This window comes from Vigna angularis, chromosome 1 (genome assembly GCF_016808095.1).
Source record: "Vigna angularis cultivar LongXiaoDou No.4 chromosome 1, ASM1680809v1, whole genome shotgun sequence".
NCBI lineage: Eukaryota > Viridiplantae > Streptophyta > Magnoliopsida > Fabales > Fabaceae > Vigna > Vigna angularis.
The window spans coordinates 57410738-57424600 of record NC_068970.1 but is presented as its reverse complement, the minus strand read 5'-3'; the positions used below and the strand labels follow the sequence as shown (position 1 = coordinate 57424600).

Sequence of the window (13863 nt, the reverse complement as noted above, 5' to 3'; positions counted from 1 at the left end):
CCGACCCACATGACAAAATTGTACTTGCTACCAGCTGGATATCCACATAAAAAAATCCGTGATTTTTTTAACCTATGGATACCCGTTTTCAACCCATTAATATTTAAAAAAAATATTTTATAAGTTTTTAAATGAAATCCAAATTAAATTAAATTGGAAAAAAAAAGACACATAATATTTAAAATATATATCCAAGTAAAGTCAATGGATAAGTAAAAAAATGTTAAAACATATATTTAAATTAATACAAATAAATAGTAAAACATATATCCAAATACAAGTAATTTTAAAAATAATTCTTCTAAAAATAACACTCCAATATTTATGTTTCTTCTTTCATATCTTTATTTTGACCACTTAATTCCTGAAACAAATAAATACAAGTCATCAATAAATGACAAAGCGACACTGTTAATAAAATTAGATTAACATATTATAAACAAAAACTAATAATTGTTGAATAAAACTAAAACTAACAATTTACTTAAACAAACTAAAATTTGGTAATTGACTTGGTCAAGTGAAACAAGATAGAAGCAACCACCTAATAACTGTGAAAAAAATGAGGAGAACAAACATGGTTGACAGGGGGTCTTAGCATCAGTTTCATGGTGTAAGTGGTGTTGTCGGTATCCTTCACTGTGAAATGAAGAGCAGAGAAGGAACAAAGCAATGAAGTTCGATTTATATTATAAAAGAAAAATGTGAACACAATGGAGGGAAAAAAATCAAAGGGAACTATTCTAACTAAATAACTCTTTTTGACACGTATATCAAATAAACATATTCATTCCTAGTTTATAATGTGAAGTTCTATTTGCCTAAACCAGAGGGGATTATAGTAACTTGTTTAATTCCACGTTTCAGATATGATTTTATTATGCTTATTAAGAAGTTGGTATTTATAACTTTACGACCTTTCATACCCTAAACGTGATTTTTAACTTCTCAACTTGTGTTCTAAACAAACATGTAAGGTATTTGGATCCTTAAAAAAAGGCTGAATACCACCATAATCAAAACAAGAGAAGGAAGAAAACATACTCAGTGTACCTGTTGGTGTTGGAGACACACACATAAATCCATCCATGGATGCCTTGTATCCACATCTCGCACCATTTTGCAATTTTAATTTAATACAAATTTTATCCAACAAGATGCATCCCACATTTTATCTTAAATATATATTCTCAAAGTTGTTAACTTGTAACCACAACTACATGAATAGAAAGACCGAAATTCAGAATAAAAAACTAAAAGAAGACATTATAATTTAGCATATTAATACATTAATATTTAATAATTGACTGCTTAGTAGCCAAAATATTTCCTCTCATACAGTAATACATGTTTATTCATCGATTACTTGCTCGTTAATCAGATATAGATTATGGAAAGTTTAAATGGATTCATACTTTTGTTCTTTTTACCTTATGTAACTATATAATGTTAGTTAAGAAATAGTTTAAATTTATATACAAATAGATAAGAATTTTGTATTAGACTATATAACACAACAATACTATTTACATAGATTCATTATACTATTATTCACATACATTCTATCGTTAACTTTCCAATCAAGAATTATAAAGATAATGTTTTAACACTGATGTGATGACAAAAGTCTTTCTCTTCATGGGATTCATATATATTCAAAGAAAAAATAAAAGCAAACATTTTAGTTTGATTGAACCTGTAATACAATTTATATCTTGCATGGCTAAATAATTAGTACAAAGTTAACTCTATATACTATAAATAATTAACAAAATGGAAACTGATAAGAAAAACTAATTGACCTGAATTACAGTACCAAAAAATTCAATACCTAAAAACTAGTTGAGAATCTATCCCTAAATGAGGAAAGTTATACCTAACACTCAACTTTGACAAGTGCATTAGGAACACTGATGGGTAATGATTTATACTCGATCCAGTCCTTGGTACAAATAATAAACTCAAGAGTTAAGGAATCTAATGAACTCTGATAGTTATCCATTTTTCTAATTTCTGTATAAAAAACATCTGCTAAGAGGGTGGATACTGGCATACACAAAATATCTAGTTTCAGCTAAATTATAATGACCATAACAAAACTCACTCAAGGCAAGAAGAAATCACAGAAACCGAAACGAGGTAGTTGGAAGATACCGTTCTTGGTCGGTAAATTGCGTCTCCCACATTGAACACAGATGATGGTACAATGTGCGTCCTTTGGTTCGTGTAGTGGCAGACACAATCGTAAATCCAACACAGTATTATATGTCTGAGGATGGTGGTACCAAACGCTTTCTGAAAGCACGGGCAGGAGGAGGTTGTTGCAAAGATGCAGATAGAGGCAAAGAGGAAAAATAATTAAACATAATTTAAACTTAAGGATAAAAATGTAATTTCAATTTTTTAGCGGGTAACGGGTACCTACAGGTCAGGTAGTGTAATATCTGTACTCGACCCGTTTATAAGCAGATAATAAAATACACACTACTCGCAACCCGCTAGTACTAACTATCCGTCGCAGATTTTATTCGTAGATATCTGCGGGCGCAGTTTTTTTTTCATTCTTACATACAACATACAACATGGTTAAAACATAATTATGTAGAAACAATGAAACTATTTTATCACATTTCGGACAAAAATAGTTGTAGCCTTCAATGAAAAGGGAAATGCCAAAAAACGTAACCTATAATGAAAAGGGAAAAACTTATATCATAGCAAACCATACACTTATTAAGAGTGGTCTATAACAATAAAATGAGTTGTTGGGTACAAATGAGCCTTAGCCTTAAAAACAATAAATACAATGCACCGTTCAAGTGATCCCTTTGAACATCCAATCAAATACAATTTTATGAACCATACATGTGGTACTACATGACAAAAAACAAGTACACAATAATTATACCCACTACTAATTTGTTTCATAAGTGGGTCACACAAGTGCTTCGAAGTTCTAAATGACAACAAAAGAATGTGAATTACATCACAAATCTCATGGGTTGTCCCGAGGTTGTGTTTCACAAATCAAGAAATATAAACATAATGTTTCAACACTGGTGTGATGACAAACTTTTTTCTCCATGGGATTCATATATATTCAAAGAAAAAATAAAAGCAAACATTTTGGTTTGGTTGAACCTGTAATACAATTTATATCTTGCATGGCTAAATAATTAGTACAAAGTTAACTCCATATACTATAAATAAGTAACAAAATGGAAACTAATAAGAAAAACTAATTGCCCTGAATTACAGTACCAAAAAATGCAATACCTAAAAGCTAGTTGAGAATTTATCCCTAAATGAGGAAAGTTATACCTAACACTCAACTTTGACAAGTGGATTAGGAACACTGATGGGTAATTATTTATATTGGAACCAGTCCTTCGTACAAATAAGGGCCTTAAGAGTCAAGGAATCTAATGAACTCTGATAGTTATCCAGTTTTCTAATTTCTGTATAAAAAACAACATCTGCTAAGAGGGTGGATACTGGCATACACAAAATATCTAGTTTCAGCTAAATTATAATGACCATAACAAAACTCACTCAAGGCAAGAAGAAATCACAGAAACCGAAACGAGGTAGTTGGAAGATACCGTTCTTGGTCGGTAAATTGCGTCTCCCACATTGAACACAGATGATGGTACAATGTGCGTCCTTTGGTTCGTGTAGTGGCAGGCACAATCGTAAATCCAACATAGTACTATATGTTTGATGATGGTGGTACCAAACACTTTCTGAAAGCACGAGCAGGAGGAGGCTGTTAAAGATGCAGATAGAGGCAAAGAGGAAAAATAATTAAACATAATTTAAACTTAAGGATAAAAATGTAATTTCAATTTTTTAGCGGGTAACGGGTACCTGCAGGTCAGGTAGTATAATATCTGTACTCGACCCGTTTATAAGCGGATAATAAAATACCCACTACTCGCAACCCGAGGGTACAAAACAACCTTAACATTAAAAAGAATAAATACAATGCACCATTTAAGTGGTCCCTTTGAACTTTCAATTAAATACATTTTTATAAACCATACATGTGGTATTACATGACAAAAAATAGGTCCACACCCACTACTAATTTGTTCCATAAGTGGGTCATACAAGTGCTTTGAAGTTCTAAATGACAAAAAAAATGTGAACTACATCACAAATTATATGGGTTATCCCGAGGTGGTGTTTCACAAATCAAGAAATATAAAGACAATGTTTCGACATTGGTGTGATGGCAAACTTCTTTCTCCATGGGATTCATATATATTCAAAGGAAAAATAAAGGTTTAATCATTTCGAATGTCCCTATTTCTGTAGAGAAGTCTCAAATAGGTCCTCTTATTTTTTTTTATCTCAATTAAGTCTTTATTCCTGTAAAATTGAGTCAATTGTAACCTTGTCGTTAATTGAATTGGACAACGTTAAATATTTTGGGTCGTGGCATGGTGATTGTGCAATTGTTAAGCACGTGGCACACATTACGTGGAATTTATTTATTTTAACATTTAAATAAGTTAAATTTATTTCCTAAAGATGACGTCATTGTTCCACTCCCTAACATACTCATTCCCATTGCACCACGTGTACCTTCCCTCCCCTCTGCAGGTTGCACCGCCACCAACCCTTGTACACGTCGTCATTCACATACCGCTTCTCCTCGAACCCATGCTTCCTGTTTGTGATACATATTCCCGTCGGCACCAACGAAGGTCTCGAAGTTGTGCATCCTCCCGGCAGCAAACACTACCGCCCAATATAAACCAAACTTCTGTCAATCTAAACCAACCCCACAAGGACTCCATCAAGGCCAGAATGGAGCAACTTCGCTGCCAACCACCACGCGAAACAGGTTGTCGCTGCCATCACAACCACCATGATATCGTTCGCATCCCAACTTTGCCAGAACTGGAAATTGGAAACCCTTTCTCCCACGGTCACACCCAACATCACGAGACAAGAACCAACCCTAATCGCTAAGCCCCAAATCGCACCATAAGAAACAAGAACCAACCTTAATGGCAAAAAAACTCAACAAACCCAAAATTGCATGAACATATTCTAAAACCCCCAAAATTCTAAAAAAAAAACCCTAATTCCCAAAGCTGCGACACGGTTCGATGTTTCGTTCCTTTTCCTTATTCGCATTACGAACCTACTCGTACATTACAAATGCTCTCTTTTCATTTTGGGCCAGTTGAACTTTGTTCACTTAGTGAGAATTAGCTTAAGGGTTCCTTGTTTTCTCTGGTTTTGAGTTTTGGGTGTGATTATCTCTCCCATTATTCGTTAATTGTACTATGTGATTGGAATTAGCTAGGATAGGTATGGCTGTAATTTTTAGGTTTTTGTGCCGTCTAGTTCTGGTGGTCAGAAGCGGAGCCGCAAGGCTAACGGCGATGCCATTGTGGATGCCATGCTGGAGATTGTTATTGCTTCAAAGATGAGGGTCAATGCAATTCTGAAGAACGATGACAAGTTCTCCATAAGCAAGTGCATTAAGGTGTTGGATGAGTTGCAAGGTGTTGATGAACAGTTCTACTTTCTTGTCTTGGATTTGTTTGAGAATAACTCAAGTGCCCGTGAGATTTTCATCTCTCTCAAGGGTGACAAGAGGTTGCCATGCTTTCATCTTTGAATTTAGGGATTTAATAAAATCCCAATTTTTTTTAGTTTTAAATTACACATAATGTGAGCTTTCTCTACCACGTGCTTAGCAATTGCGCAGTCACCATGCCACGACCCAAAAAATTTAACGTCGTCCAGTTCAATTAATAGCAAGGTTACAATTGACTCAATTTTACAGGAACAGGGACTTAATTGAGATAAAAAAAATACGAGGACCTATTTGAGACTTCTCGGCAGAAATAGGGACATTCGAAATGATTAAATCGAAAAATAAAAGCAAACATTGTAGTTTAATTGAACCAGTAATACAATTTATATCTTGCATGACCAAGTAATTAGAACAAAGTTAACTCTATATACTATAAATAAGTAATAAAACGGACAACTGATAAGAAAAGCTAATTGTCTTGAATTACAGTACCAAAAAATTCAATACCTAAAAGCTAGTTGAGAATCTATCCCTAAATGAGGAAAGTTATACCTAACACTCAACTTTGACAAGTGCATTAAGAACACATGGCTAATGATTTATACTGGAACCCGTCCTTGGTACAAATAAGGGCTTGAAGAGTCAAGGAATCTAATGAACTCTGATAATTATCCATTTTTCTAATTTCTTTGTCAAAAAAACATCTGCCAAGAGGGTGGATACTGGCATACACAAAATATCTAGTTTCAACTAAATTATAATGACCATAACAAAACTCACTCAATGCAAGAAGAAATTAGGAAAAATGATTGGAAGATACTGTTTTTGGTCGATAAAGTGTGTCTCCGACATTGAACACTGATGATGGTACAATGTGCGTCCTTTGGTTCGTCTGGTGATAGACACAATTGTAAATCCAACACAGTACTATATGTCCGATGATGGTGGTACCAAACGCTTTCTAAAAGCACAAGCAGGAGGAGACTGTTGCATAGATGCATATAGAGGCAAAGAGGAAAAATAATAAAACATAATTTAATCTTAAGGATAAAAATGTAATTTCAATTTTTTAGCGGGTAACGGGTACCCGCGGATCGGGTAGTATAATATCCGTACTTGACCCATTTATAAGCAGGTATTAAAATACTCACTACGCAACACGCGAGTACTAACTATCTGTCGCAAATCTTTTCGCAAATATCTGTGGGCGCGAATTTTTTTGCCATCCCTACATACAACATTGTTAAAACATAATTATGCAGAAATAGTGAAACCATTCTATCTTCACATTTTGGATAAAAATAGTTGTAGCCTTCAATGAAAAGGGAAACGCCAAAAATGCTAACTTATAATGAAAAGGAAAAAACTTATATCACAACAACCTATACACTTATTACAAGTGGTCTATAACAATAAAATAAGTGGTAGCGTACAAATTATCCTTAGCATTAAAAACAATAAATACAATGTATCGTTCAAGTGGTCCCTTTGAACATTCAATTAAATACAATTTTATTAATCATACATGTGGTTCTACATGACAAAAAACAGGTCCACAATAATTGTACCCACTACTAATTAGTTCCATAAGTGGGTCACACAAGTGCTTCGAAGTTCTAAATGACAACAAAAAATGTGAACTACATCACAAATCACATGGGTTGTCCCGATCTTGTGTTGCTACTAGGTTGAGACCCTAAAACTTATGTAGACATGCTTCTTGTGGATGTTCTTGTTGTTGTTCTACCTCCTTTGTTGTTTGGTGCACAATGCTTCTTGTGTAAGTTGTTGTGGATCTTCTTCCCGCTTTTTGTTGTTAACGCAAATCTCCCTCTTTTAACTGACGGTTATGAAGAGTTGATACCTCCACTCCCACTTGCAGTTGTGGTCTTTCAATGGGGTAAGGTAATTAGATTCAATATTGTGTAAATAAAAAAAAGTTAAAAATAACATAATTTACATTTGTACCTTTTTGGTTTTCTTTTCCTTTCTACGACTTCTAATATTATGTTCATACTGATTACAACTGCTACACTTCATAACAATAATTTTCTTTAACTTTGAATGATTAGCATACTCATCAACTTCCCTTATTTTTACCTTCTTATGCCTCCTAGGTGGTGTTTCATAAATGTGTAGAAGTAGTGCTAGATAATAACTTTTAGGCCACAATTGTTGTCCATTGATTGGGATAATTTGAGGCCTATAACAACTTTCATAAGAATGTTTCTTGTAATATGGATGAACTTAATATTTAGGGTTCTCTAATTTGTAATGAATTGCAACCACAACATGTCTGCATGGTATGCCTACTAAATCTCAAAAGTAATAACTACATGTATGGTTACTTAGGTCAACTACAAACTTGTCCATAGCTTGTGAGTGACCTCAAACTTTGCATCCCTTGCCTACATAGGAATCCAATTCCCACTATTTTCAACTTCCCTATCAATCTTTTTTCTTGGTTTTCAGGATATGTTTTTACTTTTTTCTCTTAGTGTTGCAAACCTACTCATGATGTATGACCTAATCCATTCCATCGTAGTAATGATCGGTTTTTCTCTTGCTAGTAAAATTGTGTTATTAAATGACTCAGACAAATTAATGATCAAGACATCACATCAAGGATAACTATTGAATGCATGTTTACACCAAGATTTTGTTGGAATTGCAAGTAACCAATTATAAGCATTATCATTAATATTCTTCAACTCACCCATTTTTTTCCACTCCTGATAAAATGTTTCCTTCACAGCCCCTATCATAAGGCCTCTAATGATAACTCCTCCACCAAATTTATTCTTGTAATTGTTGTACAAATGCCTTAAATAGAACCTGTGTCCCACCCCATTCAAAATCTCATCAAACAATGTCATTAATCCTTGCAAAGAAGATTATTACTTTGTTAAATAATCAAAAGGAAATCAACTTAAATTAACTAATAAAACTTGAAAATTAACCTTTTATTGATCCGAAATAAATACCCAACCTTGACAATCAATGTCCCCAATTTCAGCCAGCAACAATGTTGAAAACCACCTCCAAGTCTTTTTGCATTCATTTTCAACCACAATAATAGCTAATGAGAAATATTGGTCATTAGGGTCTCTGCCCACTGTCATTATATGTTATCTTCAAATGACAATCATCTATCCCAATGAAGGGCTTGCAACTACCTAAGAAGGCCTCTTTACATCCCTCTAAACACATGTAAAAGGACCCAAACCTTGGTGGCAAAAATGAGTTAGGATTGATCGACCTTAATCTTGAAGGTTTCAACCTTAACTATTAACAATTCAACAACATAGTGATATAGATGACCATATTGTCGTTCTCCATCTCCCATTAAAGAATCCATTGCAAGTTGTTTTGCTTTTCTAGTCTTCCAAGGTGTTATTCCAACACTGTAGGATTTATTAATTTCAACAATGATTTGGTTGATTGTCATGTTACCCACATTTATAAATTTGTCCACCCATACTTGCGCTATCCATTGTACATTTGCACTTTTGTTTTCAAAAACCCTTCCACATTTGTGATGCCCAACAAGAGTCTACACCCTAAACTTTATGGTTGCCTCCTACCTTGCTAGGCATAATAGAAAAAACACATTTCTTTTTACATACAATCCTAACTCTCTTATGATCATTCTTGACAAATTGAACTTCTTTTCCTTTTAAAATGCTATGCTCCATTAGCGCATTTTTAAAATCCTTCAGTGAACAAAACTCCATCCCCAATTTAAATTTGAAGGTCTTCTTCATATCATTTTCTTTATACTTTGAAAACTTCTTCATATTCAAACTCACACTATCATCAGTATTGTATTCTTCATTTATGTCATGGTCATCAACTTCTTCATTGATGATAAATGACTCTTCAACAACATTGGTTATTCTCCTCACCGTTTTCTTCTCTTTTTTTTTCATTCTACTCCACCTATCCAGTACAAGATTAATATTTCTACGATCATGTACCACCCTCTCATTGTCCATCCCAAACCTATCATCATCATTTGTCATTCCTTCTTCTTCACTGTCATCCATTTTATCTTCAACTGACCCTTCTTCTTCCTCCTTAGACACATTTCCTTCTTCCTCAGCCACAATGGCCTCTTCCTTGGCCATGTTCACCTCTTTTTCAACCACATTAGCCTCTTCTTCAGCCACATTAACCTTTTCCTCCATGGCCTCTACATGTCCTGCCTCGGCCTCTTCACCCATGACTTCGTTCACCACACCAACAATAATGAAGTTAATTACTTGAGCTTCAGTAGGAACATGTTACACATATATTTCAACCTATTCGTCATTGGCCTCTACATAGTTAGTAAAGTATAATGTTTCCCTTCCATCACTTAGTATTTTGAGATTGTTCAATAGTCTTTGTTTGGACCCCTTCCGCCACAGTTTGAAATCTCCATCATATTTGAAATGCCTAACAATTCCCACTACTTCAAAGTAAGATCATCGATTATGATCATCAAACATATTATAGTTCGTTGTTGTTTAGGAACTTGCCCATGTGATGCAAAGAGACATCGAAAACCATTTTCAAACCTGTAAAATCAACATTTTAACTCAAATAACAATAACTCTAAACACAAACGAAAATGAAAAAATGAACTTACGTGTTTTTTTCAACAATGACGATTTCGTTGAAAACGTGTTTGACAACAAGCACATCAACTCCACAAATTAATATATTTTTTTCCTTTGTGTTTGCACAACCTAAATGACAATTTCGTTTATTCAATTGAAGTAAATAATTCTAATTTGATATTCGATTAAAAAAAGATAACTTTTAATTTCAGAAAATCATTTAAAATTTATATACATGTAGGCATAAAAAATTTAAAGTTATTAGTGTCTAATGATTAAACCTACAAATTTTGTAAAAATGAAATGAAAATAAATCAAAATTTAGAGGAGAATAAAACCAAAAAGAAAAAAAAACATATTTAACATAATAATTATAATAAAACTATAGCTAATTATATAATATTCATAAAATAATTATTATAATATTAATAATAAAATCATTATTATTATTATAATGATAATATGAATTATATTTTATTTTATATTAACTTTAATCTAAAAATAAAATTATAGTGTAATAATTTTATTTATTAAAATACTTTCTTTTATCTATCTTATCCATCAACTCATTCAACTTTCACAACTTTTTTTTTAGGCTTTGTTTTTTTAGTGATTTGGAAGAGATGATTTGAGTGGATTTGAGGGTAATTTTTTTATTGTTTTTCTGAGTGGATTTGTGAGTAATTGAGAGTGGATTTGAAAGTAAAGTTTGTGAGAATTAGTGTAGGATTTGATTGATGTGATAGATAAAAAATTTGTTTAATTGATAAAAATTGAAGATTACCAAAATACCCTTAGTAATAAAAATAATATAAAATTATAATTGTTAATATTATATATAATTGTAAAAATTATTATAAAAAGAGAAAAAATAAAAATTAATTTTTAACATGAAAAAAATTCTATTATTATTTTATTATTATTATTATAATTATTATTAATTTTTTTATTATTATTATGTTTATTATTTTATTTTTCTACATCTATTTATGAAACTTATGATTAAGTCACTACGAAATAAAATGAAAACAAAAATAGAAAGTGACTCTGACCTTATCCCATATATGAATGAATGGTGACCTTATTCCATATGAATGAATGGTATTTAAGCAGTGTTGAAAAATATCCTAATTTATAAAGTATGACTTAATTAACAAAATATTTGTTTTTATAAAGATTTTATGTTTATATATAAAAAAATTAATTTGATAGAAATGGTTACTTTTACATCACTTGCTTCCTTGGATGCTGTGGTTAGAAACATTCATAAATTACGATTAGGTGAATGTGAACTGAATCCATGAAACAGGATAATATGGAAGTAAAATAAATATTTAATCATGAATCATTTTAAATTCGCGCATATGCTCAAAAGATAAAAAAAATTCACTTATCTGCAAATACATGTTAACAGTAAAATACCTATAAACGAACACAGCCTAACGTGTTACAACGTACAATCTCATTTTTACCTGTTTATTTTCTTAAATCCATCAAAAGTAAAGTAAAGGATTTACTGGGAAGAGTTCTACGTACTTCAAGTTTTAAGGATTGCGCCTCTAAGCACCGTCAAACCGCCCACCGTCCACCGCCCACCGCCCACCGTCACCTCCAAGGTTCGTCCTACATGATCTTGCCTTCTCTCACTCTCTAATTCACGAAATTCCCATGAGTTGAAGAAAATGAGAAAATACAGTGTGCAGGCATTGCTACTGACATTCGTTTCCTTCCTTTTACTCTTCCTCCTATCCCCATCCATTCCTCAGCCTCAGTGGTACCATCATTTTGCTGACAACCGCAGTTTCTTTGGTAATTTCTTCTCGAACACTTAGGAACCTGAGTTTGAGACTAGAAAGGTTTCATCTTTTGAATTGTTCTTCAGGTATTCCCAATGCTCTAAACGTCATATCAAATTTCCCATTCATGGTGATTGGCCTCATTGGCCTTGTGCTTTGCCATCGAAGGAGCAGCTATTTTAACATCAGGTACTTTCCTTTTCTCAACATCAATTCCATTAGCTTATGTGATTAATGTATGTGGCATTAGTTTGGAAGGTGAACTATGGGGTTGGAAATGCTTTTATGCTGGTGTCACTTCAGTTGCTTTTGGCTCTTCATACTATCATCTTCACCCAGATGATGCATCCCTTCTTTGGGACAGAATACCAGTGAGTTTGAGTTTCTCCTCAGCAATTCCATTCAATTCAAAATTAAGGAAAACAGCCTATAATGCTAATTAAGACGAATTACTTTTCCTTTTTTTCATATTCTAGTTTCACAATTTTGATTCTTTCATTCTTGTTTGGTTGTTGGAGATGACTGTTGCTTTCGCTTCACTAATGGCAATCCTCATCATTGAAAGGATTGATGCGAAGAAGGGAATACATGCAATTGTACCTTTGATTTTGATTGGCATAATTAGCAATGTGTATTGGAGGCAAGGCTATTTCTTCATTCCTTTATTTGCACTAGTTCTTTGCATTATTTTTGGACATTTACTCATAAATTTTTCTGCACAGTTCACTACCCTGAAGCAATTGAGCTGAGTTTAATGAACTTAAGCTCTCTCTTAGTTGCTATTTTTCTCACCAATTGTTTTGCAATAAAGGTTCTTTGGTGACATCCGTTTATATGTTCTAGCACAAAGTGCAGCATGCATTGCTGTACCTCTCATGGCTACTTTATTGCCTCCAATGTACACACATTCACCATATTGGCTCTGGGCTTCAGGTTTGTAGCTCTGTTATTGTGAAAAAGTTGTTTCGGTGTGATGCAAATACCCTTTTTAATTACCCTGAATTTCAATTTGAATTTTGGCAGGATTTTATCTTCTAGCTATGCTCCAAGAAACTACTGATAGGGTGATTTATGCATTCACTTTTCATACTGTCAGTGGTCACACACTTAAGCATTTATCTGCTGCAATGGTTCCTGTCATCCTAACACTCATGCTTGCAAAGAGAAGTGTTTACTCGGAGAAGCTTTTGCATGTATGCAACACTTAGCTCCATTCAGTACATAATTGTATTATGTGGATGATTTCAAACTAAAATTTCAGTGAAAAAGTGCTAACTTTGAGTCTTTTTTTTTCCACTTTCAAAAATTGTAAAAAAAAAAATAGTAGCAGATAAAAAAAGCAGAAACTTTATCTTTTAAGCATCTTGTTTCTAAAAAATTGTAATTTTTTGCTCTTTTTATTTCTACTTTTTAACATGCTTATCTTAGTAAGCAATTATGATATCATTTAAATTATTAGTTAATTTATAATGGAAATTATATTTTTAGTAGTTCCTTAATTGTTATCTCCATAGCCTCCTCTTACAAAGGATAATTTTCCTTGTGACTAATTTTGATCTCATGTTGTGACTTGGTTTTTATGCAGGCAAAGACTGCTTAAAGCATTTCCCAGGCCAAGATTAAATAAGGAGTTCATCATTGTCCTCCGCATAGAAAAAAAAAAAACTTATAAAGGATATTGCTAAGGGATTTAGAGTATAAAACAAGTTGCAGGAGTTTGTTAAATATTTTATATTTAACTTTAATATTCTGTGCTTTAGTTGTACAATAATACAAAACATTTATTGTAACTAGCTTTTTGTTTGTATGGTTTCTGATCTTCAATTTATATATAAAATTGAAAACTCAAATTAATGCCAAAAAGGCATGTTCTATGATATTTTTCAGCAAGACTCAACAAGCAGCGAGGGGC

The 13863-nt window shown here is 32.9% G+C and overlaps 1 protein-coding gene across 2 annotated transcripts; it reads left to right on the top strand.

Moving 5' to 3' along the window:
- Window positions 1-11650: 11650 nt before the first annotated feature.
- LOC108330700 (uncharacterized) lies at window positions 11651-13758 on the top strand. 2 transcript variants are annotated; one of them, XM_052872035.1, is made up of 8 exons: window positions 11651-11771; window positions 11922-11964; window positions 12038-12140; window positions 12202-12322; window positions 12470-12591; window positions 12763-12884; window positions 12975-13144; window positions 13537-13758. In XM_052872035.1, exons 3-8 carry the CDS (start codon window positions 12079-12081, stop codon window positions 13549-13551), a joined length of 612 nt encoding a protein of 203 aa, XP_052727995.1. In that variant the 5' UTR covers window positions 11651-11771; window positions 11922-11964; window positions 12038-12078; the 3' UTR covers window positions 13552-13758. The 2 variants fall into 2 exon arrangements, with proteins under 2 accessions (XP_052727995.1, XP_017420702.1); XM_017565213.2 differs by lacking the exon at window positions 11651-11771 and having other exon boundaries at window positions 11801-11964.
- The last annotated feature ends 105 nt before the right edge of the window (window positions 13759-13863 follow it).